This window comes from Pelophylax lessonae (assembly GCF_965119305.1).
Source record: "Pelophylax lessonae genome assembly, chromosome: 4".
Classification (NCBI taxonomy): Eukaryota; Metazoa; Chordata; class Amphibia; order Anura; family Ranidae; genus Pelophylax; species Pelophylax lessonae.
The window spans coordinates 500,107,750-500,130,214 of record NC_138771.1 but is presented as its reverse complement, the minus strand read 5'-3'; the positions used below and the strand labels follow the sequence as shown (position 1 = coordinate 500,130,214).

The following is a 22,465-nucleotide window of genomic DNA, read 5'->3' as shown; positions in this document are numbered from 1 at the left end:
ATGTGGGGACCTGTCTGTCGGGGGGGGTGTCAGTCTGGGACTGTGTAACCTGCCTCTGTTCACACTGTTTGTCTCCCTATCACTCTGCTGCATGCTGTGGGCTGCAAGGGGGGGGGGGGGGGGAGCTGTGTGACACTGTCTGTGTCAGCCTGTTGTTCAGTGTGAAGAGCTGTGTGCTGTGGGGCATGTTTTTTGGCATGTTGGGGCACGATACATCGATCGCTGCGGCGATCTGCCATGTTTTTTTGCATGGATAGTGTTATCTGCATAACTGTATTGTAGGAGCGGCGGTTTCGGCGCCAAACGGCGCCATTTTGCCTGCGCTCGCTCCGGCCGCATGTTCTCCATGTAGGCGGCCATTTTCTTGTAGCCTCCCATAGGCTTTAATAGAGCGCCCTGGTTTCATCACTTCCTCTTCTCCTGGGTGCACCGATCGAGGCAGCAACAGCGGCAGGGATCTCCTCAGGTTTTATCCTTCTGTTCTTCCTATATCCATTGCCTGTGTTCAGTTTATTGTCCCTGTGGGGGTCTCATTGTGCTTGTGTGTGGTGCGGTGGGCTGCGCTCGCTGCGCTTGTTAAAGGGGCAGTTAACCCTTTATTCTCCGGCATATTATATTGGGGCAATGGATTCTCAGGAGGGCAAATTTCCTGCCACCCTGGTGGAAAGCCAGGGGACTGCTGTTTCCCCCCCAGGGGGGGATTTGGCCGCTATAGTGGCTGGCCTTGCTGCTCAGGTGCAGATGCTGGTGGCTGCTCAATCTACTAAAAGGCCCAGAGTTGCTCTTTCCTCTGATTCTGAGGGTGAAGGTGATGGGGCTGTTATGGCGGGGGTCTCCTTATCAGGGTCCCGTTCCTCCCTGGATCTCGTGGGGTCCGAGGTGGAGGCTGAAGTTGAGGGGGTTGATAATTCTCCCCATGGCTCGCCTGAAGAGCTTGCAATCATGGATGAATTGATTGCTTCCATAAAACAAACGCTGCGTTTGCAGGATGAAGTGTGTCCTCCCGCTGCCTTGGCGGCTTATGGGACGCAGAGAAAACGCAGGACACCGCAGGTTTTTCCCTGCAATGATGATTTTCAGCGCGCTGTTAAGGAACAATGGCGCCACTTACGCAAACCTTTTGCTGTGCCAAGTAGGTTCAAGCTGCGTTATCCTTTTTCGCCTTCCATGAACGGTGGTGTGTGCCACCCCCGGTGGATCACGCAATTGCGGTTTTAAACAAATCCACTGCGATTCCTGCAGAGGATACCCCGGTGTTCCGTGATGCCACGGATAGGAGAATGGAGTCTCTTGCCCGTCATACTTATTCTGTTACGGGTTCGATGCTTAAAGCTCTGTTTGCCTCTGTTATGGCGGCCCAGGCTGTCGCAAGTTGGACGCAGATGCTTAGGCGCGTCCTAGTGGCTGATTCGGCCTCGCCTGGCGACCCTGGATATGGTGGATCAAATCCATCAGGGTGTCATGTATCTGTGTGATGCGGACTTGGACTTGGTCCCGTTGGCTGCACGTGTACAGAGCGTGGCGGTGTTGTCTCGCCGCCTGGTTTGGTTGAAGTGTTGGTCGGTGGACCAACCTTCGCGTAAAACCTTAGCCAATCTGCCTTATGATGGGTCTCGCCTTTTTGGGGAGTCCTTGGATGCGTTGATTAAGGGGATCACCGGAGGTAAGAGCACTCTCTTGCCCCATTTCCCCAAGGCTAAGGGGGCTCCTGGGAAGAAGCATGCTAATTTTTGGCCTACTCAGGGGTCTTTTCGCGCCTTTCGGTCGCACTACAAGGGCAAACCGTTCAAGGGCCAAGGCTCTCAAAAGAAGCCCTGGTCTGGTAAACAGAAGTCCGGTCAGTCCGGACCCGCTGCCCATAACAGTGCGGCCTGAAGGGGCGCCCTCACCCAGTTTTGGGGTGGGGGGACGCTTGCTCGGTTTTCTTCAACCCTGGTTGGCCCGCGTGCGGGACCGGTGGGTTCAGGAAATCGTTCGATCTGGTTACAAGATCCAGTTTCTCTCTCGGCCGGAGAGCAGATTCTTTCCCTCAAATCTTCAACTGTCTCCAGAGCGTTTACGGGATCTGCACCTGGCGGTGCGGGACCTGAGGGCTCAGGGAGTAGTGGTTCCGGTGTCTCATCGGGACAGATTTCGGGGGTTTTATTCCAATCTGTTCACCGTGCCCAGGAAGGAGGGCAAGGTTCGTCCAATTCTGGACTTGAAGGCTCTGAACCGCTTTGTGCGGGTTCGCAAGTTCCGCATGGAATCCCTGCGGTCGGTGGTGGCTGCCCTGGTTCCGGGAGAATTCATGGCCTCCATCGATTTGAAGGATGTGTACCTTCACATCCCGATTTTCGAGGGTCACCAGAGGTACCTTCGATTCGCCATTGCGGAGGATCATTACCAGTTCGTGGTGTTACCTTTTGGTCTCGCCTCGGCTCCACGGGTTTTCACCAAGGTGCTTGCACCGGTTCTGGCCTTGTTGAGAGCCCAGGGCATCTCTGTCCTGGGGTATCTGGACGACATTCTGGTTCGGTCTGCGTCCAGCCAGGGTCTGGAAAAGGACCTGTCTGTCACGATGCAAACTCTGCAGGAGTTTGGTTGGACGATAAATTTTCCAAAGTCGACGCTGAGTCCGTCGGTTCGTCTTCCCTACCTGGGAATGATCCTGGACTCGGTCCAGGCGAAGGTCTTCCTGCCGGAAGACAAACTCAGGACTCTTCAGGAGGAAGTCAGGTCCCTCAGGGACGTTCCGCACTCGTCTCTGCGGACGTGCATGAGATGTCTGGGATTGATGGTCCCGGCCTTCGAGGCGATTCCCTTCGCCCAGTTTCACACGCGGGGTCTCCAAGCGGAGATCCTGTCCAGGTGGGACGGGCGACCTCAATCTCTGGATCTTCAAATCTCGTTGAGCCATCGCACCAGAAGGGATCTTCTGTGGTGGCTCCAGTCCCCGATGGTATCGGGGGGCAAGTCTTTTCGTCCTATCCCGTGGACGGTGATCACCACGGATGCCAGCCTGTCGGGCTGGGGTGGTGTTCTGGGCGTTCTGTCCGCCCAGGGAACTTGGTCGGAGGGGGAGTCCTCCCTTCCGATCAACATTCTGGAATTGCGTGCGATAAATCTCTGCCTTCATCGTTGGACGGACCGGCTGCAGGGCTGTCCGGTTCGGGTGCAGACGGACAATGCCACGGCGGTGGCCTACATCAACCACCAAGGGGGCACCAGGAGTGCCCGAGCGGCTCGGGAAGTGGCCGACATTCTGTCTTGGGCCGAGACTCATGTCCCGGCGATAACGGCGGTTCACATTCCGGGGGTGGAGAACTGGCAGGCGGACTATCTGAGTCGCCAGACCCTGGATCAGGGGGAATGGTCTCTCCACCAGGCTGTCTTCCGGATGTTGTGCGCGAAGTGGGGTCTTCCAGATGTGGACCTGTTCGCGTCTCGTCTCAACAACAAGGTGAGAAGGTTCGTGGCAAGGACGCGCGACCCTCGGGCAGACGCGTCGGACGTGTTAGTGGCCCCGTGGCATCAGTACAAGCTGATGTATGCGTTTCCACCGATTCAGTTGCTGTCCAGGTTCCTTCGCAGGTTACACTCGGAACGCAGCACGGTGATTCTTGTGGCGCCGGATTGGTCTCGCCGGTCCTGGTACGCAGACCTCGTGAATCTGGCGGTCGACGCCCCGTGGCGTCTACCTCTTCGAGACGATCTCCTGTCTCAAGGGCCGATATACCATCCTGATTTACAGTCGCTGGCTTTGACGGCCTGGCTGTTGAGACCGAGGTCCTGAAGGAGAGGGGTCTCTCCCCTGAGGTCGTTCATACCTTGGTCAACGCGAGGAAGTCTTCCTCGGGGAAGGTTTACTACCGTACTTGGAAGGCCTATTTTGCCTGGTGTGAGTCCAGGGGGTTTTCACCCCGCACATACTCGGTTTCTCGAGTGTTGTCCTTCCTTCAAACAGGTGTCGATCAGCGTTTGGCGCTGGCTACGATCAAGGGTCAGGTGTCTGCGCTGGCCGTTCTTTTTCAACGTCCCGTGGCTTCCAACTCTTTGGTTGGCACTTTTGTTCAGGGAGTGCGGCATCTGGTACCTCCTAGGAGGGATCCTCTGCCCCCTTGGGACTTGAATCTCGTTCTATCTGTGTTACAACGTGCTCCTTTTGAACAGATCAGGGAGATCTCGTTGTCTAGGTTGTCCAAAAAGGTCGCCTTTTTGGTTGCGATCACTTCGGCTCGCAGAGTGTCGGAGCTGGCGGCTTTGTCCTGCAAGTCTCCGTATCTGGTTATTCACTTGGATAAGGTGGTCTTGCGACCTAATCCTTCTTTTCTTCCGAAGCGAGTTTCGAAATTCCATCTCAATGAGGATATTGTCTTGCCTACGCTGTGCGCGAAGCCTAAACATCCGAAAGAGGTGAGGTTGCATTCTTTGGATGTTGTTCGGGCGATTGGGGTTTACCTTAAATCGACTGAGTCCTTTCGAAAGACGGATTCTTTGTTTGTTCTTCCAGAGGGTCCTCGGAAGGGCATGGCTGCGTTGGCCTCTACCATCGCCAAATGGATCAGGCAGACCATTGAACAGGCATATGCCTTGCAGGGGAAAGTTCCCCCTATGCCTTTAAAGGCGCACACTCTACTAGATCTCTGAGTACGTCTTGGGCCTGTCGTCATGGGGCTTCTGTGGCCCAGGTGTGTAAGGCGGCGACCTGGTCGACCGTACACACTTTCACAAAATTCTACAAGGTAGATGTTCAGGCATCGGCGGATGCTTCCTTTGGCCGCAAGGTTCTTAGTGCGGCAGTTCCCTAGGGTCCCTTGTTGGGACCCCTGGCTGTTGGGATACATTTTTATCCCCTGGTTCTTTGTTTTTCCTGGGTTGTTGCTCCTGTTGAGCAAGTTTTTTTCCTGTTGCCCAGCTGGTTTCCTTTCTTTGGTAAGGTTCCTTTCTTTGATGTGGAGACTGCGTTGCCTTACGGCGCGGATGCGTTTCCCACCCCTCATGTTTGCACTGCTTTGGGACGTCCCCATTGTGACGAATATGAAGAGGCGGCGACTGTCGGAGGACGTAAGAGAAAATGGAATTTTTGTAAAATCTTACCTGTAAAATTCCTTTCTCTGAGTCCTCCGACAGTCGCCACCCCCGCCCCTCTTTTGGGGTTTGGTTGTATACTCTACTGCTATTCCACTGAAACTGAGATATGGTTGCAGGAAGTAGGAGGGTATTGACTGAGGTGACCACCCCTTGAGGGTGGGATATGTTAAAAGCTTTAATGTTAAGATATTCTGTTGCCTAGCTACTCCTTTGGAGCAAAGTCTAATACCCCATTGTGACGAATATGAAGAGGCGGCGACTGTCGGAGGACTCAGAGAAAGGAATTTTACAGGTAAGATTTTACAAAAATTCTGTTTTTTACACACTATCACTTCCCACCTGATATTTCTTTATTTTAATTTCTTTGCGTGTATATGTGTGTAGTTTGGTATGGATATATATGTACACAGATTTATAGTATATAGTTTGTTGTCCATAATTTTCTATGATTATTAGACTTGTGATTGGTCTCATTTACATTATATTGTGTTTTGTTGTAGCCCTGATGAAGGGGGAGTTTTTTCTGCCCCCTAATGATTTGCCAGTTTTTTTTAGTGTAAACATATTAATGTGGACTCTTTTTTTTTTTCTTTATCCTTTTGGTCTGGCGCTCCCTTTTATTAGTGCATCCTTTTTTTTTTTTTCTTTTTCTTAGCTAGCATCCATCTGTAAGGCCCCACTGTTACAAGCTCAGATTGAAATGTCAGTTGAGTGAATATGTTGCTTCATGGCTTATCTTGGCATCTTATTTGAAAGTTTGTTAGCAGTTTTGTATGTTAAAGCAGTATTGGAACCAAAACCACAAATGAAATAAATGGCAGAATACCAAACATTAAATGTGGTGGCTGCATTCATTTTCATTTCTAGGCTCCCCGCCTACGAATGCAGCCATCACATCTAAGAATTGGCAAGCTTCAGTATAATAAATGTTTGCTAATGTGTTTATTACCACTTTAAGCAAATAATGAACTTCTGCTGTTTGTACAAAGTAGCTGCATAATGAATTTATGTACGTTGGCTTTCTGGTATTTTTTTCAGCTGGTTGTATTACCTTACCAAATGCTGCTTCATGATTCTACTCGGCGTGCTTCTGGCATTAAGTTGAAAGATCAAGTGGTGATTATTGATGAGGCCCATAACCTGATAGACACTATTACTGGCATTTACAGTTCACAGGTCACCGGAGCCCAGGTGAGTCACTTGACTCTAATAATGTCCTTCTCTTCTGTTTTTATTCAGAAACTCCACTAAAGCTTGATATGTATGGATGGAAATTCAGCTGGTTTATCAGGACTCGGACGAATTTCGATCCAAGTGTTTCCACTGATGTTTGAACCGATGTTGGTTTACCATCTGTGTATTCTGATGATGAGGGAGTTCTTCTGTCAGAATAAAATGACACCATGAAAGGGATTCTACCATCCACCTTGAATGTGTGAATAGGGGGGGGGAGAGAATCAGGACAGTTTTTTTTGTTTCACTTTACATTAGTCAGGTTGAACTGGGTGGACTTGTCCTTATTCAACCTTACCTACTAAGAAACCAAAGCTTAACTCCATGCAAACCACCATATACACAGATAACAAACCTATATTATAACTATTTTACAGGACATTTTGTATTTGTTTATTCAGTCCTAAGACTCACACAGCTCTGCAACAAATTTTAGCTCTGTCTGGCAGGGCAAGAAACCTGATTTTTCTCTGTTGCAGTTAAAGCGGAACTCCACCCAAAAGGGGAAGTCCTCCTCCCCTGTCACATTTGCCATTTTAATTTCTCTTTTGTAGGGGAGCAGGTACCTAGTTATGACAGGTACCTACTCCCACTTCCGCTCAGATTGCCTAGGCGATCCAAGCAGATGTTCTCCTCTCCCCTTCCCTTCCTGCAGTCTCCTGGGACAGGTCCCAGAAGACTGCGGGACCATTCACATTCAAGTGCAGCGCAGCTCACACTGTGGGTAGCCGGCTGAGAAACCGAAAGCAGCATAGTTAGCTGCCCACAGTCAAGATGCCGGCACTGGGAAGCCAAAGGCTAGTGAAGAACTAGACCGAGTGAGGAGGCGCTGAATCTCTGGACAGGTAAGTGTCCTTTTTTTTTTTTTTTTAAAGTCAGCAGCTACAAGACTTGTAGCTGCTGACTTTTTAAAATATTTTTTTCCAGACCGAACCTTCTCTTTAAGTATCTCCTACAGGACAGTGAAAGGAGAAGCAGCAGACTGATGGGCTCCTCTCTCTGACACTATGCACTCTCCAACTATCAGCATGTCCATTATTAACACATGAGCACTGCAGTACAACTGATTGGCTCCCTGTGCTGCTTTTACCTCTTACAGGCTGAGCTCTGCTTTACAGAAACCGCAAGAGACTGATAATAGGTTACATTCAGATATTTACACGTATTGCATTAAAAATACACTCAATGATGTATTCATGAATGAAGAGCTGCAGTAATTTGTGCTTTTAATGCCTGCCTGTAGTTCAGCTTTAAGTGATTTCACTAGCTGTGTTAGCTCCAGTCCTTCCAAATAATTTTGCTGCTGTCCTTCTGGATGTTAAATAAGAAAACAAATACCCTGGCCCCTGTCTGAAAAAGCAATATATGTTTGATGAACGCGGTAATTGGTTTTCTGGCTGAGTGATCACAATGTGCTTTTCTCCTTGACCAATTGTGTTTGTTTCGACCATATCAGCGCAGCTGCCCGACATTGCACGCCACCCAGTCACGTCTGTCCATTCATTTACATTTATATAATCCCACGGATTTGGATTTGCAAGATGCATTTTAATCGGGTCGCGTGCTCAGACCTGCCAGGAATAGCGCTGTAGGATATTATCGATAATTTCTACCAGAATGCGTCAGTAACAGATACTATTACATTCTCCCCAGATAATGTCCTTTAACTGATTACAATTTATAGCTTTTTTAGTCACATTCTTTCTGGCCATGCTCTTATCTATTTTGCATTGATTATTTTTTGTGGATGCAGTTTGAATTTTTATCCATGGAGGAGGTGATTTTTTTTATTTGATTGAAAATATTTTGTTTTGATCATCATTAGTAACTAAAATTATAATTAAAGCCCATCCCTACTTCTCAACAAAAATACCCCCCCCCCCCCCCGCATCTATTTTTTTTTTCTTTCGCATACCTTAAAGACACCCTGGCACCAACTTTAGAAAAATTGCAGGTAAATGCCCAGAAAAGTATTTTAGAGGCTAAGTTTACCTTTAGGAGCATAGTGCATACCCATGTTCCTATACACTCACATTTTCCTGCCAGCTTTCCCAGCACCCACTGGCACGATTTTAAAAACAGAGCGGCTGTGCAGAGCTCTGCCCACACAGCCACATCATTCATTCATTTATTCTGTTTCCTGTGAATAAATAAACTACAAGTACCGTTGGGCGCCGCAGCAGGCAGTTTGTAGCTCTCAATGAACTGTGAGGGCACTGGTGAACTCATATAGTGCATTGAGCCTTCTTGCAGTGTGTCCCTATGGGAAGTACAGGCAGATGGAGGACTGAGAGTCTAGCATTACACCCCCGATCTGCTGCTCTCTGGTGCAGTGCCTTAAGGCTCCATTCACACCTGGGCGTTTTTGTTTCAGGCGTTTTTTCAGGCGTTTTTTTCAGACGTTTTTATGGGCGTTTTTGCAGGTGTTTTACAGGCGTTTTTTGTGCAGGCGTTTTTAGATTGACTAGAGACCAATGGAAAACGCCTGTAATCTGCCCAAAAAGAAGCTCATGTACTTTTTTGAGCGTTGGGCGTTTTGCTTCAGGCGTTTAAACTCTCAGATGTGAACAGGGGCCATTTAAATGAATGGGGTTTTACTTGTTGGGCGTTTTGGAAACGTTTCTTTTGAGCGTTTTTGGAGCTGAAAACGCCCAGATGTGAATGGAGCCTAAAGGCTGCAGTGTAAAAAAAAATAAAATGAATGCACATTTTTTTTATCTGCAAAAGATATTAATTTATTATTTTTTATAAAAGGTGAACTTATCCTATAAAAGCTTACTTGCAGCATTTTTTGGTAAAAAAAAAAATCGGGGGAACACTGCATTTTTGCAGGATCAACAGGCATTTTCTGTACTTTCAGAAAATGTTCTTGGCCTGAAAAATGAAATGAAAATGAATGCAGCAACCACATCTAAGGATGGATAAACTGCAATATATTACGTTTTGTTCTTGGGATTGGTTATAATTAAAGTACATCTAAACTACCCTATCCAGTGTGACACTGTTGCAGTGATTTTACTGCAGCACCCGAAGTGTTGTCACTGTAATTAAAGTGGAAAATCAAAAGATCTACTGACAGGATCAGAAGGCAACAAACCTATGTTACGGGGACACTCAGAAAAGCAAAAACAGTTGTTAGTACAATTGATAGACTGCATTATGAATTGATTTTTATTGTTTTGGCCATAGTTCCACTTTACCAGTTCTGCAGCCCTCCAATATACTCAGTTTTTAACTTTGTCATGGTTATCAGGATGTATCTGTTCGTTTTTTGTTTTTTATCTCACTTTCTATAAGCTGGCTAGAAATTCCTTTTGATTTCATCATGCCCGATTTAAAGCAGTGAGATGTTTTTTTTAAAGGAAAAAGCTATATAGTTCCACTTTAAGGATTCAGACAGAACAGGCAGCGGATGGAGATGAAAGTGTATGCAGAGAGGCAGTAAATTTCATTTTTAAAACATGCGGTGACATTTTCAGAGTGCTGTTTTTATCATAAGTCTTCTCTGCACAGAGAGTATAGCTGTGTAATTGGCTCTGCTTCGAGCAGGGAGGGAGAAGTGCTTTTAACTTCCCCACTGGGAACGCAGGCTCTTAGGTGGCGATATTTTTTATTTATGCGTTTTATTTTTGCACCCTGTGCGTAACTCTTCTTTTCACCCTCAAGTTGCTTTTAGTGACTACTGTCTGTAATGCAGTATTGCTTTTATAGAGAAAAACCTCTTCTAAGTTCCCCCTCTGGGCTGGGTGAGCTCTGTAAGTCTAAAGCAAATTTTCTTTTTAAATTGCCAGTTGTAGTGTATAAAAGGTCCATGGTTACCACTCTTGAAAAGGTGTCCTAAATTTATGTCTAGCGATCTATTAGTTCTGATTTTATCAACATCATGGTGTAAAACTGTAAAGAGAATGTATTTTTCTTTTATGTAGCCAGCAGTCATTGGTGCCTTGATGTCCAGAACAAATATAGAAGTGTCAGATAATGCCTGAATACATGTATAGCTTGGGCAAATATTTAAAAAAATGAATTCCTTGTAGCAGTTAGGCTCCATGCTCACTAGCTTATTTTTAGGCTCCCAGCAGCTGCTTTGAGCGTGTTTTTTTTTTTTCCCCTTATTATCCTATGTGTCCACGCATGCTATTATAGGCTAGAAACGTATTTCAATCTTCAGCTTCTAGGAACAGAAAGGAAATTGCTTTTTTTATTTTTTGTGTGTTCTTGGGAGCGATTTTCCTGCAGGAAAAAAAAAGCTGACAGCTCCTAGAAGCCCCTAAACAGATGACTCATCAGCTGTCAGCAGGTTCCCCGCTGACAGCTGAATGTAAACAAAACAATTGGCGACAGTAGAGTTGAGAAAAAATGTGTGCCCCCCCAATCCATGCCAGGCCCTTTTCGGGTATTGTGCAGATTTTAAGGGAACCCCATGCCAAAAATAAAAATGGCATGGCCCCCCCCCCCCCCCAAAATCCATATTGTGATGAATGCCAGCAGCCGACCCGATGGGGAAAAAAAAAAAAAAGGTCCACACCCAACGAAAGGTCCGTTGTTTGACAGCTCTGCCACCTAAATATACTAAAGGGCGTGGCCACTCAATAAAGAGTCACCCGTTGTTAAGGATGCGGCTGATATTCACTATTGTTTAAGCATGCTGGCGGCTGTCCACTCCTTAACAAAAATGATACTGCTCCCAAACACTGCTAAAACGCTAGCAAAATAAAAATGCTTCACTGCAGTGCTTACCTCTATTTCAACACTGTTCCCCACAGATTTACTCACTTAGTGATCTAGCACTGTCCTCTTCCAGTTTGGGTGAAGCCCAGCCTCATTCAACAAACTTCATATGAGCCCAGGGCATTAAGGGCCCACATCCTACCTTGGTTGTACAGTATAATGTTGTTGGGATGGTTCCATGTCATTAGAGTCGGTTATTAAAATTCTGTTTGGGCTGACATCATTACCACTGCTGCATTACCACTGCTGCACAAGGTCTTATAAATTGTTGTCAGCCCTGGATGAAGTTCTTTCCTGATGGACTACAAAACACTCCCTTATGTTATGGAGATGTGGAGGGGGTTCTGTAGTTAAGTAGATGAGAACTTATCAGGGCTGCCAACACTGCTTATCATTTCAGTGCACTAGAGGCACTTCGTTTAAAGCTCACTACAAGATGCTAGGAGCTTATTGGATTTCTGGCTCATCAACCGGTATTTTTTAACTGTACAGTACAAGACAGAGGCTTCTATAGGGCTTGGCCATGGGTTACATGCTGCCACCTTCAGGCAGGGCCAGACTGGGATTAAAATTCAACCCTGGAAATAAGTTCATACCAGCCCCATAGCATTATTATACCAGCCCAACAGCATAATGCCATTATTTTCTTGTTCATAAAAGGGAAAACCATGCATTTTAAAGCACATTTGAAGAGTGTATTATATATAGATAAGACAGATATGAAAGCATAAAGATACAGTATGTATGTATATATATATATATATATATATATATATATATATATAAGCAAATTCCGGTTAAAAGTGGTATAAGTGGAGACATGGTACAGGAGGTGATCACAGGCTGTGCGGACATGGTACAGGAGATGTCAGAGGCTGCGGACATGGTACAGGAGGACATGTCAAAGGCTGCGGACATGGTACAGGAGGACATGTCAGAGGCTGTGGGCATGGTGCAAGAGATGCAGGGGCTGTAGACATGGTACAGGAGATGCAGGGGCTGTAGACATGGTACAGCAGATGCAGGGGCACTGGACATGGTACAGGAGATGCAGGGGCTCTGGACATGGTACAGGAGATGCAGGGGCTCTGGACATGGTACAGGAGATGCAGGGGCTCTGGACATGGTACAGGAGATGCATGGGCTCTGGACATGGTACAGGAGATGCAGGGGCTCTGGACATGGTGCAGGAGATGCAGGGGCTGCGGACATGGTGCAGGAGATGCAGGGGCTCTGGACATGGTACAAGAGATGCAGGGGCTCTGGACATGGTACAGGAGATGGAGGGGCTCTGGACATGGTGCAGGAGATGCAGGGGCTTCGGGCATGGTGCAGGAGATGCAGGGGCTGCGGGCATGGTACAGGAGATGCAGGGGCTGCGGCCATGGTACAGGAGATGCAGGGACTGTGGGCATAGTACAGGAGATGCAGGGTTGCCAGCATGGCACAGGGGCTGTGGGCAAGGTACAGGAGATGCTGGGCTGTGGGCATGGTACAGGAAATGCAGGGCTGCGGGAATCGTACAGGAGATGCAGGGCTGCGGGCATAGTGCAGGAGATGCAGTGCTGCGGGCATGGTGCAGGAGAATCCTTAGGAGATGCAGGGACTGCGGAGGAGTCTCACTTACCTTTTGGTAGGCACCTTACATTTAAAAATGGCGCCGCCTGGCGCCAACACATCACTGCGCATGCGCAGTCTGCGCGGGAATAGCCGAACGTGTATGGTATTTCCCGAGAGGTGCATGCGCAGTGCACATGTTGGGCCGGCCGCGGACATTTTTTTTTTACAGGTAATAGCAGCCCCAGCGCAGGGGGAACTTTCCGGCCTACCGGGAAGTTTCCCAGTAGGCCAGTCTGGCCCTGCCTTTAGGGAAGGACACTGGCAAACAAAGTTGTTAAAGTAGTTCTAAAGAATAACATTTTTCTATTTTGTTCACTGACAGACACAGCTCCATATCTTCTTGACTCTTGGGTTTATGCTGCCCCCTACAGGAGTAGGACACTAGGCGGAAAAAAATTGACTACGCCTATAAGGCAGTCCCGGGGGATATACTTCCATTTCCTGCTATAGCTCGTCAGTTTTTTTTCTGCCTTGTCAGGAGTAAGGCTGGCCATACATGATCCAATTTTCTGTCCAATTTTCTTGAAATTTACCTTCAAGTATGTAGTACAAAGGCCTGCCTAATTGGATACAAGTGAAAGTGTTGTTTAGCTTTGACCTCACATTATGTTGTTTGTGGTAAATCTATCAGAAAATTGTACTACAAAAATTGAACATGTATGGCCAGCCTAAGGACCTAGTTCCTGCTGGGATCTCTGGTGCTAGCATTTTTTCCCCTTTTAAACAGAACGGTTTGGGTCCGGACTGGGCGACAGACTGGATATCTTAGATCCTTATGGTTTTCCCAGTCTGCCAGCGAGCGTGACTGCAGCTTAGCTCCACGCTGGGTTGGCCGCGACATAGCCCCACTAGACGGGGCTGGCCGGAGAGTTAAACACCTCACGAGGACGCATAGCCCTGGTCTCAACCTGGCGCGCATCACCCCCATTCCATGATGGTGCAGTGGTGTGCCTGGAGCGGTGCCTGTCCTGGTACCAAGGTGTGGTGAGCAGTGTCGTCGACCCCAACCCCCCAAACCCCACCCCAAAGGTGGGTGCTCGGGGTGGACGTGTGCCCCTCCTTGGGTTGGTCGGACCCCCAAATGCCCTTTCTTCCCATTTTACATGTCCGCATGGTTGGAGCGCATGCGGGAGTTAGTGTCTGAGACCGGCGGTTTGCTTCCTTGCCTATTGCGTTACAGCCTTCTCTACAATTTAAAGACGAAATTATGTCCACATATATGTAAGTGCATTTCTATTTGTGAATAACAATAAAGGAATGTATTTAGGATCCTTCACTTCTATGAGCCATAGCCCTTGGTGAATACCCTCAGGATCTGCACCTGGCCTTACTTACCAACCCAGCCCCATAGACCCACATGCTATACAGCTAAGGGGTTCACAGCATCTGTTAAGTGGGATTTGCCTTAGGGGAGTGGATCACTGGACACTGCATGCACACTTTTGGGAATCCTTTCCACTTATACAGCACTGTGAAGGAGCATTAAGGAATTTTCACTGGACACATGCTTATGAATCTTTGGATTGAAGTTTCACTGGTAGCACTTTATAAACTTTGCAGCAACATTGAGTCTACATTGACCACTTGTGGCATGAACCTTTAGTATTTTCTCTGGAGGATTACCAAGAAATTTCACTGGTCACATGTTTATGTATGGATTGAATTTGCACGATTAGCACTTTATAATTTTTTTGCAGCACTTATGGTCCTTCATTGGTCACATGCTTTATGCATTTTTTCACATTCAAGCTTATGTATTGGAGGATATTTATTAGCCACTTGTGTGTTATTATTTATTGAATCCACATTGTATGTTCAACACTAGAACTATTTTTTGGGTGTATATAATTTTTTATATAATTTTAATTTTTATATATATTTATACATTTATTCACATACGATTTATACATATTAATTTATTTATTTACATCATGGTTTACACTCTAGATCCTTCTAATTGCTGTTGGGTTGGGGTGTTGTGCTGTAGGGTCTACTAATTATTCATTTTTTCACATTATGATGATCAGCAGTATACCCAATTTTGGTGTCCATATGATCTTCTAGTGCAGGGTTATCTTCATATTTGTTATAAACCTATTTACTGTTTTCAGGAAGGAAGGCAAGGTCCATCCAATCTTGGACCTCAAGGCCTTAAACCACTTTGTGCGAGTTCAGCAATTTCGAATGAAATCCATTCGCACAGTGGTGGCATCCCTTCATCCAGGGGATTTCCTGGCCTCTATCGATATCAAGGACGCTTACCTTCATATCCCAATATATGTCGGGGCATCAGCATTTCCTTCGCTTTGCCGTGGGTGAGAAGCAGTATCAATTCGTGGCGTTACCTTTTTTGGTCTCAACCTCGGGTCCACGGGTGTTCACAAAATTTTTGGCCCCGGTGCTAGCATTGTTAAGGCAGAAGGGGATTGCAGTACTGGGGGTACTTGGATGACCTCCTTCTGCATGCAGAATCTCAGAATGCCTTGAAAGACAGTCTGGACATTTCGGTGCGAACTTTGCAGGAGTTCGGGTGGAAACTAAATTTCCAAAAATCTATTCTGGTTCTGTCCACCAAACTTGACTATCTGGGGCTGACCCTGGACATGGCCTCAGCCTGGGCGTTTTTACCGGAGGTAAAATTCCAGAAGCTGCAGGATGCGATACGGCTTCTGTTGTCCAACCGGCGGTCATCTCTCAGGACTTGCATGCAAGTGCTAGGTCTGATGGTTTCCACCTTAGAGGGGGATCCATTTGCTCAGTTTCATACCAGATCCCTACAAAAGGAGATTCTTTCGAAAAGGAACAAGAACCCACAGTCTCTAGACAATCTGATTCTGTTGAGCCTGGGTACGAGGGGATCCCTGATATGGTGGCTCCGCTCTCCGGTGCTTCGACAGGGAAATTTTTTTCTCCCCCTGTACTGGACAGTGGTCACCACAGATGCCAGCCTGTCCGGGTGGGGAGGTGTCTTGGGCACGGAATGTGCTCAGAGAGTTTGGACTCTGAAGGAGTCCAGCCCGCCAATCAATATCCTGGAAACTCGGACGATCAGGCTCTGCCTGACCCAATGGATGGATCTTCTGCGGGGGCGCCCGGTAAGGATCCAATCGGCTAATGCCACAGCCGTGGCATATGTAAATCATCAAGGGGGCACCAGAAGTAGCCGGCATTCTTAGGTGGGCAGAGCAGTTAGTTCCGGCCATATCTGCTGTTTATATGCCAGGGGTGGAAAATTGGCAGGCGGACTACCTCAGTCAGCAGACGTTGGATCAGGGAGAATGGTTTCTCCACCAGGAGGTGTTTCATCAACTGTCTCTGGTGGGGGACTCCCGATGTGGACCTTTTGGCCTCTCATCTCAACAGGAAGGTGCAGAGGTTCGTAGCAAGGTCTCGGTATCCTCTGGCTGACGCTACAGGCACTCTGGTGGTTCCTTAGGGTCAGTATCGTCTGATGTACGCATTTCCTTCGCTAACTCTTCTGCCAAGACTCCTGCGTAGAATCGAGGCAGAATGTATTCCAGTCATCCTAGTGCCTCCGGACTGGCCTGGCAAGTCCTGGTATGCAGACCTAGTACGGTTGGTTGGCGATGTCCCCTGGAGACTCCCTCTCAGAGAAGATCTGTTAGCTGAAGGGCTGATCTTCCATCCTGCTTTACAGCCGCTGCCTTTAACGGCATGGCTATTGAAAGACAGGTGCTGAAGGATAGAGGGGTGTCTGAATTGGTGATTCCTACGCTGTTAAAAGCTAGTAAATCTGCTTATAGGAATCTGGAGGGCATACATCACTTGGTGGGGGGGGGGGGTCTTTTTGGGTGTCTTTGAGTTTCTCCAAAGAGGCGTAGATCAGCGTTTGGCCTTGAGTACCATTAAAGGCCAGATTTCGGCCTTGGCATTTTTCTTTCAGTGCCGGTTGGCCATGAATTCTATGGTTCACACCTTTTGTTCAGGGGGTTTGCCACCTGGCTTCCCCAGTAAGGTCTCCGTTACCTCCATGGGACCTCAATTTGGTGCTGCCAGTTCTTCAGGAACTGCCTTTTTGAAAATATTTGTGAGGTTCCTCTGCTAACTCTGTCACAGAAGGTAGCCTTTTGGTGGCTATTACTTCCGCATGCAGGATGTCTTAGTTGGCTGCGCTGTCTTGTCGTTTACCTTACCTGGTGGTTCACAGAGACAAAGTGGTGCTTCGTCCCTGCCAGGCGTTCCTACCGAAGGTCGTCTCTGGTTTCCATTTAAATTAAGACATTGTGCTGCCTTCCTTGTGTCCTAAGCCTAAGCATCCTAAAGAGATTGCCTTACGTTCTTTGGATGTGGTTTGGGCAATCAGAGTATACCTGGCGGCAACTGAGTCGTTCCGAAAATCAGATTCTTTATTTGTCCCTAGGGATGGTCCCCGTAAGGGGCTGGCTGCATCTGCTGCGACCATTTCCAAATGGATCAGGCAGACGGTGGTGCAGGCCTAATCCATTAAGAGTCAGGATCCTCCTTTCCTTGTTAAGGCGCATTCTACGAGGGTACTTGGTGCCTCATGGGCCTTCCGTCATCAGGCGTCGGTTGTGCAGGTTTGCAAGGCGGCTACCTGGTCGTCCGTGCACACTTTCACAAAATTCTAAAAGGTGGATGTGTTAGCATCTGCGGATGCTTAATTTGGTCGCAAGGTTTTGCAGGCTGCTGTTGTAGAGGATTAGTCCTCTTAAAGGGTGTATTTTTTTGTCAGGTGAGCTCCAGTTGTTTCCTGGTTGAGCTCCTGTTTTTACCTGGTTGGCTACATTTAGCCTTTAGGAAGTTTGATCCTTGCTGTTTTCTTCCCTCATATCGACACTGCTTTGGGACGTCCCAAGAGTCAAGAAAATATTGAGCTGTGTCCGTCAGTGAACGAAAGAGAAAACTGTGTTTTTGTCTTACCGTAAAATCATTTTTTCTGATGTTCACTGACGGACACAGCACCCCCCCCTCCTCTATAGAGTTGGGTTTTATGTTCTTCTGACACTGCTTGTTACAAAACTGACGAGCAATAGCAGGAAGCGGGAGTATACCCCCTGGGACTGCCCTATAGGTGTAGTCAAATTTCTTTCCGCCTAGTGTCTTACTCCTGTAGGGGGCAAGATAACCCAATGGTCAAGAAGATTCTGGAGCTGTGTCCGTCAGTTAACATCAGAGAAAAGTATTTTACGGTAAGACAAAAATCATTTTTTTTTTACCTAAAATAAAAAAACATGTTGTATTTACCTGTTTGCTATAGAGGCAGACATGCAGGCTCGGTCCAGAGTGGGGCTATGTGTGTCTATGGACAGATAAAGCATGGCTCCACCCTGGGATGCAGGGAAACAGAAGAGTGCCACTACAGACAGGCACAGCGCTGAATCGAGGAATTTTTTTTTGGGGGGGGGGGGGGAGCGGGCAAAACTGCTACTAGGACATTCTTTACCTTAATGCAGGGAATGCATTAAGACAGCCAATACAACCCCTTCCATTCCCAGCAATCCTCCTTTTTTGTTATTGCACTACGTGATGGACAACCTCTCTCTACTGATGTATTTAAAAAATGACTGGAAGATGGAGGTCTTTGCTTGGCTCTTCACGCAGAGAAGCCCCTCTCTACCTGGTTGTATCAATGCCACAAAGCTATATGATTGCAGTTTTTGTATGGGTCTTCCCAGCAGCATCTCCAGAAACCGCACCTGGAATCCGCTGCTCGAACTAAAGTGCATCCAGAAAGTATTCACAGCGCTTCACTTTTTTCACATTTTGTTATGTTATAGCCTTATTCCAAAATGTATTAAATTCATTTCAAAATTCTACAAACAATACCAAGTAATGACAGCGTCAGCTGAACTCGCACGATTTCAAACCAGCCTCCTTGTGAACCTAGGCAAAGAGAGGAAAGGGTATGCCCTTCCAAAACAGGGAATTACACCTGGTGGTCAATCTCCTAAGATGGTGCCTGTTTCCTGTCATGAAGACTCGGGTACTTTGCCTCTTTACGACACACATTACTTTCCTGACTCGTTGATTTTGGCAGCATCTCCAATGGAGATGGGGAGGGGGAGGAAGAGGAAGATGTGAAATCTCGTAGGAGAGAGGACGAGATCATGGGTGGTTCTCCTTTATCTTTCCCAAACTGAAGAAAACTTTTAAGGTTTTGGTGGGTGAGGTGTTCTCCTGTTTGCAGTTGGAACCATTTCCACCTGCTGAATCTAAAGTCTCCAGTATACTTGATCTTCCTTCGACTCCTAGGAGACACTTGCTGGGCACTTCAGACCGACCAAACCTGCAGTTTCAATGTCCCATGTACCATCCTGCTTCACGATTGCTGGATTTAGCAGCTTGACAAAGTCTGTCACTGCACTTGAATAGCTTACTTCTCATTGTGGGAGTCGCAGAAGTTTCACCCTAGATGTTTCTCTGAGGGATGTATGCTGTCTTTCCTTCAATCTGGGCTATACATCATTTGGCCTTAAACACCCTAAAGGGTCAAGTCTCAGCATTGGCGATAGTCTTTCAGAGGCTGCTGGCCACTCATTCCCTTGTTAAGGTTTTGTTCAAGAGGTGGCGCTCATCACTCCAGTTCGTTCACCTGTCTAAACTTGGGACCTTAGTTTGGAATTTGGGCCCATTTGGCATATTCCCTTGGCTGACCCTACTTGCAAGGTTTTTTTCTCATCACATCACCAAGATGGGTTTTAGAACTGTCAGCCTTATCCTGTAAAGCATGCTTCTTTGTTACTCATGAAGACAAAGTTTTAAGGGGGTTTCAATGCCCCTGGCTTCCTCCTCCATTTGGGGGTTTCCTCCCATCTTAATCAGGACATCGACCCATCCACCCTGTGCCTGAAAGGAGGTATCTCTATATTGTTGAGATGTGTTACTCGCAGTGCAACTTTTTTTTTTTCTAAATCTTTTATTTATCATTTTTTCATTAACAATTATATACAATCTTTGTATCATATAATATTTACATTATAATAAAGGGGAGAACTATAATATCAATATTCCTTCCACAAGAGAAAAGAAAAACAACAAAAAAACAATTAATATTGACTTATATTATTCCCCCAGTGATCTTATCTTTTTAGATACCCTCTGTATTCTAATCTCCAAATTTATTCTCAAACCCGTCCCAAACAAAACAAAAAAAAAATAAAAAAATTATATAAAGGGGAAGAAGAGGAGGGGGAGGGGGATTGGAAACAAGGGGAGTCCTCTTTGTGCTTCAGGTTTCATCGATCTCCTGTGCCTTCATACGGGACTATTCTTCCTCGAGATAACAAATTCATTCCATCTACTCCATATCAATTTATGTTTTTCGATTTTATGGATTTTTTGCATTTTATACAAGATTTTCTAGTTTATTGACCTCTTCCACCTTATTAATCCACATATTAATATCTGGTGGTACCTCATTTTTCCACTTTAAGGGAATGGATATTTCTCTGTCGCTCATTGACAGACGTAGTCCTCCTTGATTAATATCAACTCGGGTTATACTGCCCTCTACAGGAGTAGGACTAGACAGGAAAGAAAACGTTCTGGCCACACCCTAGGGGCAGTCCCAGAGGGTATATCCTCTCACTTCCTGCTACAGCAAATCAGTTTTTTTCTGTCTAGTTAGGAGTAAGGACCTAGATTCCTTGCTAGGATCTTCGGTCCTGGCAGGATTTTTTTTTAGAAATACTTTTTTAGACAGCTTTTTTTCTCCAGTGTTCCTGTGAGATCTTCAAGCAAGCACGCTGAAACTGGGCGACGGGCTGGATGTTGAGATCCAGTGGTCACCCCAGTTCAGCCTATGAGCGCGTGCAGGCCATAGCTCCGCGCTGGGTCGGCCGCGACATAGTCCCACTGGACGGGGACTGACCCTGCGAGTTAAACGTCTCGCCTGGACGCCAATGACCAGCAGAGTCACGGCGTCCGTATTGGTCGACAGCCCCCCCACCCCTGTGGAGAGGGGTTCTGTCAGGAGTTGGCGCCCGCCTGGTTCCGGTATGGTGAGTAGAATGTTCCCCCTGTCGGGTGTGTTGGTGGACGCGGGCCCCTCTCTGGGATGGTCGGACACTCAGTTTCTGGGTCTCCCCTCTATCCTATAACAGGTCACAGATCCCCCTAATTTGAGTGTAATTTTGTGAATAGAAACCAGGAGGCTTGGTTTGGGAGCTGACGATCTAAAGTCACTATATGACTGTAAGACTGAAGTCAGTGGCAGACTACTAAAAGGCATTACTATTGAGGATAGAGGTATCCTACCTGTCATAGTGTGTACACAGTTACTGCAGCCACAGATCGCCATCCCTCCAGAAACCCGGTCACTTCCACAGGCCGCATAGCCTCCCGCAAGCCGAGGACACCTCCCGCAGGCCGAGGCACTCCCGCAGGCCACACAGGCCAAATGCACACCTCCCGCAGGCCGCTGCTAGCTTGCAAGCCGCCGCTATCCTACACAGGCCGCCGCCATTTTCCTGCAGATCGCACGAGGCCGCCATATTGGCATAGCCTCGTGTCTCCAGCATGGGGGCGGCCATGTTTGAGGTGACCAAACACCTCGTGGAGCAATTGGGAGGCGCCGAGAGGCGTGTAAAGGGGCGGAGCCGCCTCCTTGGCCCGGGAAAGCAAGCCAAAGACTTCCTGTCTGTAACAGACAGTGCTGGATGCAAGTTGATAACAAACTTCTGTGCATCAGGTGAGCCTTGGGGTCTCTCTCTCTCTCTTTCTGAGGGGTCCAAGCAGGTAGACTGAGGGGCGCTATTGCCTAAGGGACTAAGTAAAAAAAAAAAAAAAAAAAAGTTTTTTTCTTGCAATTAATTTTTTTATGTTTGCTGGCAAGTGTCTTGTTACATGAACCCTGCCACACATGTATCCCCACCTGATCCCCTCGGGGTGGCCACAGGACCCTCCAGTACCCCACTTGTGATGATGCATTATCAGCAGTTTTGGAGTCTTTGGTATCCCGGGTGGAGGTAGCCTGTCAGGGACGGGGGTTAAGAAGAGCGACCCCCGCCTACCCCTAGGTCATCTGATACTTCAGATACGGATTCTGAGCTGGTCATTGCAGTCCCTTTTCTGGGGTTGTTGTCTCAGGTACGGTCTCCTCAGACAGTAAGGAGGACGCTTCTGCCTCCGCCATAGCACAAGAAGCGTTGGTGGAAGCACTAGTTGTGTCTGTCCGGGAAACCTTAAATCTTGAGGTTACACCGGCAGAGGTAGCTGAGACTCGTATTCCTTTTTTTTTTTTTTGGTACTAGCAAGCCTACCAAAATGATGAAGGGTTTCCCTTGCCCAAATGGGGTCCTCCGTAAACTAGCTCCTGCTATTTCCAAACGCATTGCTAGATCATTTTGAGGAATCCCTCATTACTAAGATGGACGGCACCACCAATAGTGGACTCATCGATTTCCAGGCTAAATAAAGCCACGGTTATCCCGTTGGATTGACAGAATGGGCCCCACCCATCTCTAGGGTGGGGGGACGTCTTCACCGGTTTCCGGATCCAGGGCTTTCCAGAATCCCGGATAAAGGGGTTCGCAAGGTCATATGGTCGGGATACAAGATCGAGTTTCGATCACTTCCACCGGTGCAATTCTTCCCTTCCAATATTCGACATCCCCGGGTCGCTTAAAAAGCTTTGCGGGGGACAGCTTGATGCAACAAGCAGTGGTAGTTCCCATTCCTTAGAGGAGTTCTAGTCGAACTTGTTCACAATGCCCAGGAAAAAGGGCTAGGTGCGTCCAATTCTGGTCTTGGAAGAGATGGAGTCCATCCATACAGTGGTGGCCTCCCTGCATCAGGGGGATTTCCTGGCGTCCATAGACATTTAGGATGC

At 47.3% G+C, this 22,465-nt stretch overlaps 1 protein-coding gene across 2 annotated transcripts in view; it reads left to right on the top strand.

Annotated features, from left to right (window-relative positions):
• Nucleotides 1-22,465, top strand: part of DDX11 (DEAD/H-box helicase 11) — a 224,026-nt gene that overhangs the window by 97,085 nt on the left and 104,476 nt on the right. For both annotated transcript variants that reach the window (XM_082257212.1, XM_082257211.1), the window contains exon 9: nucleotides 6,112-6,264. In XM_082257212.1, the coding sequence (XP_082113338.1) occupies nucleotides 6,112-6,264 (153 nt within the window). The remainder of the gene's footprint in view (nucleotides 1-6,111; nucleotides 6,265-22,465) is intronic.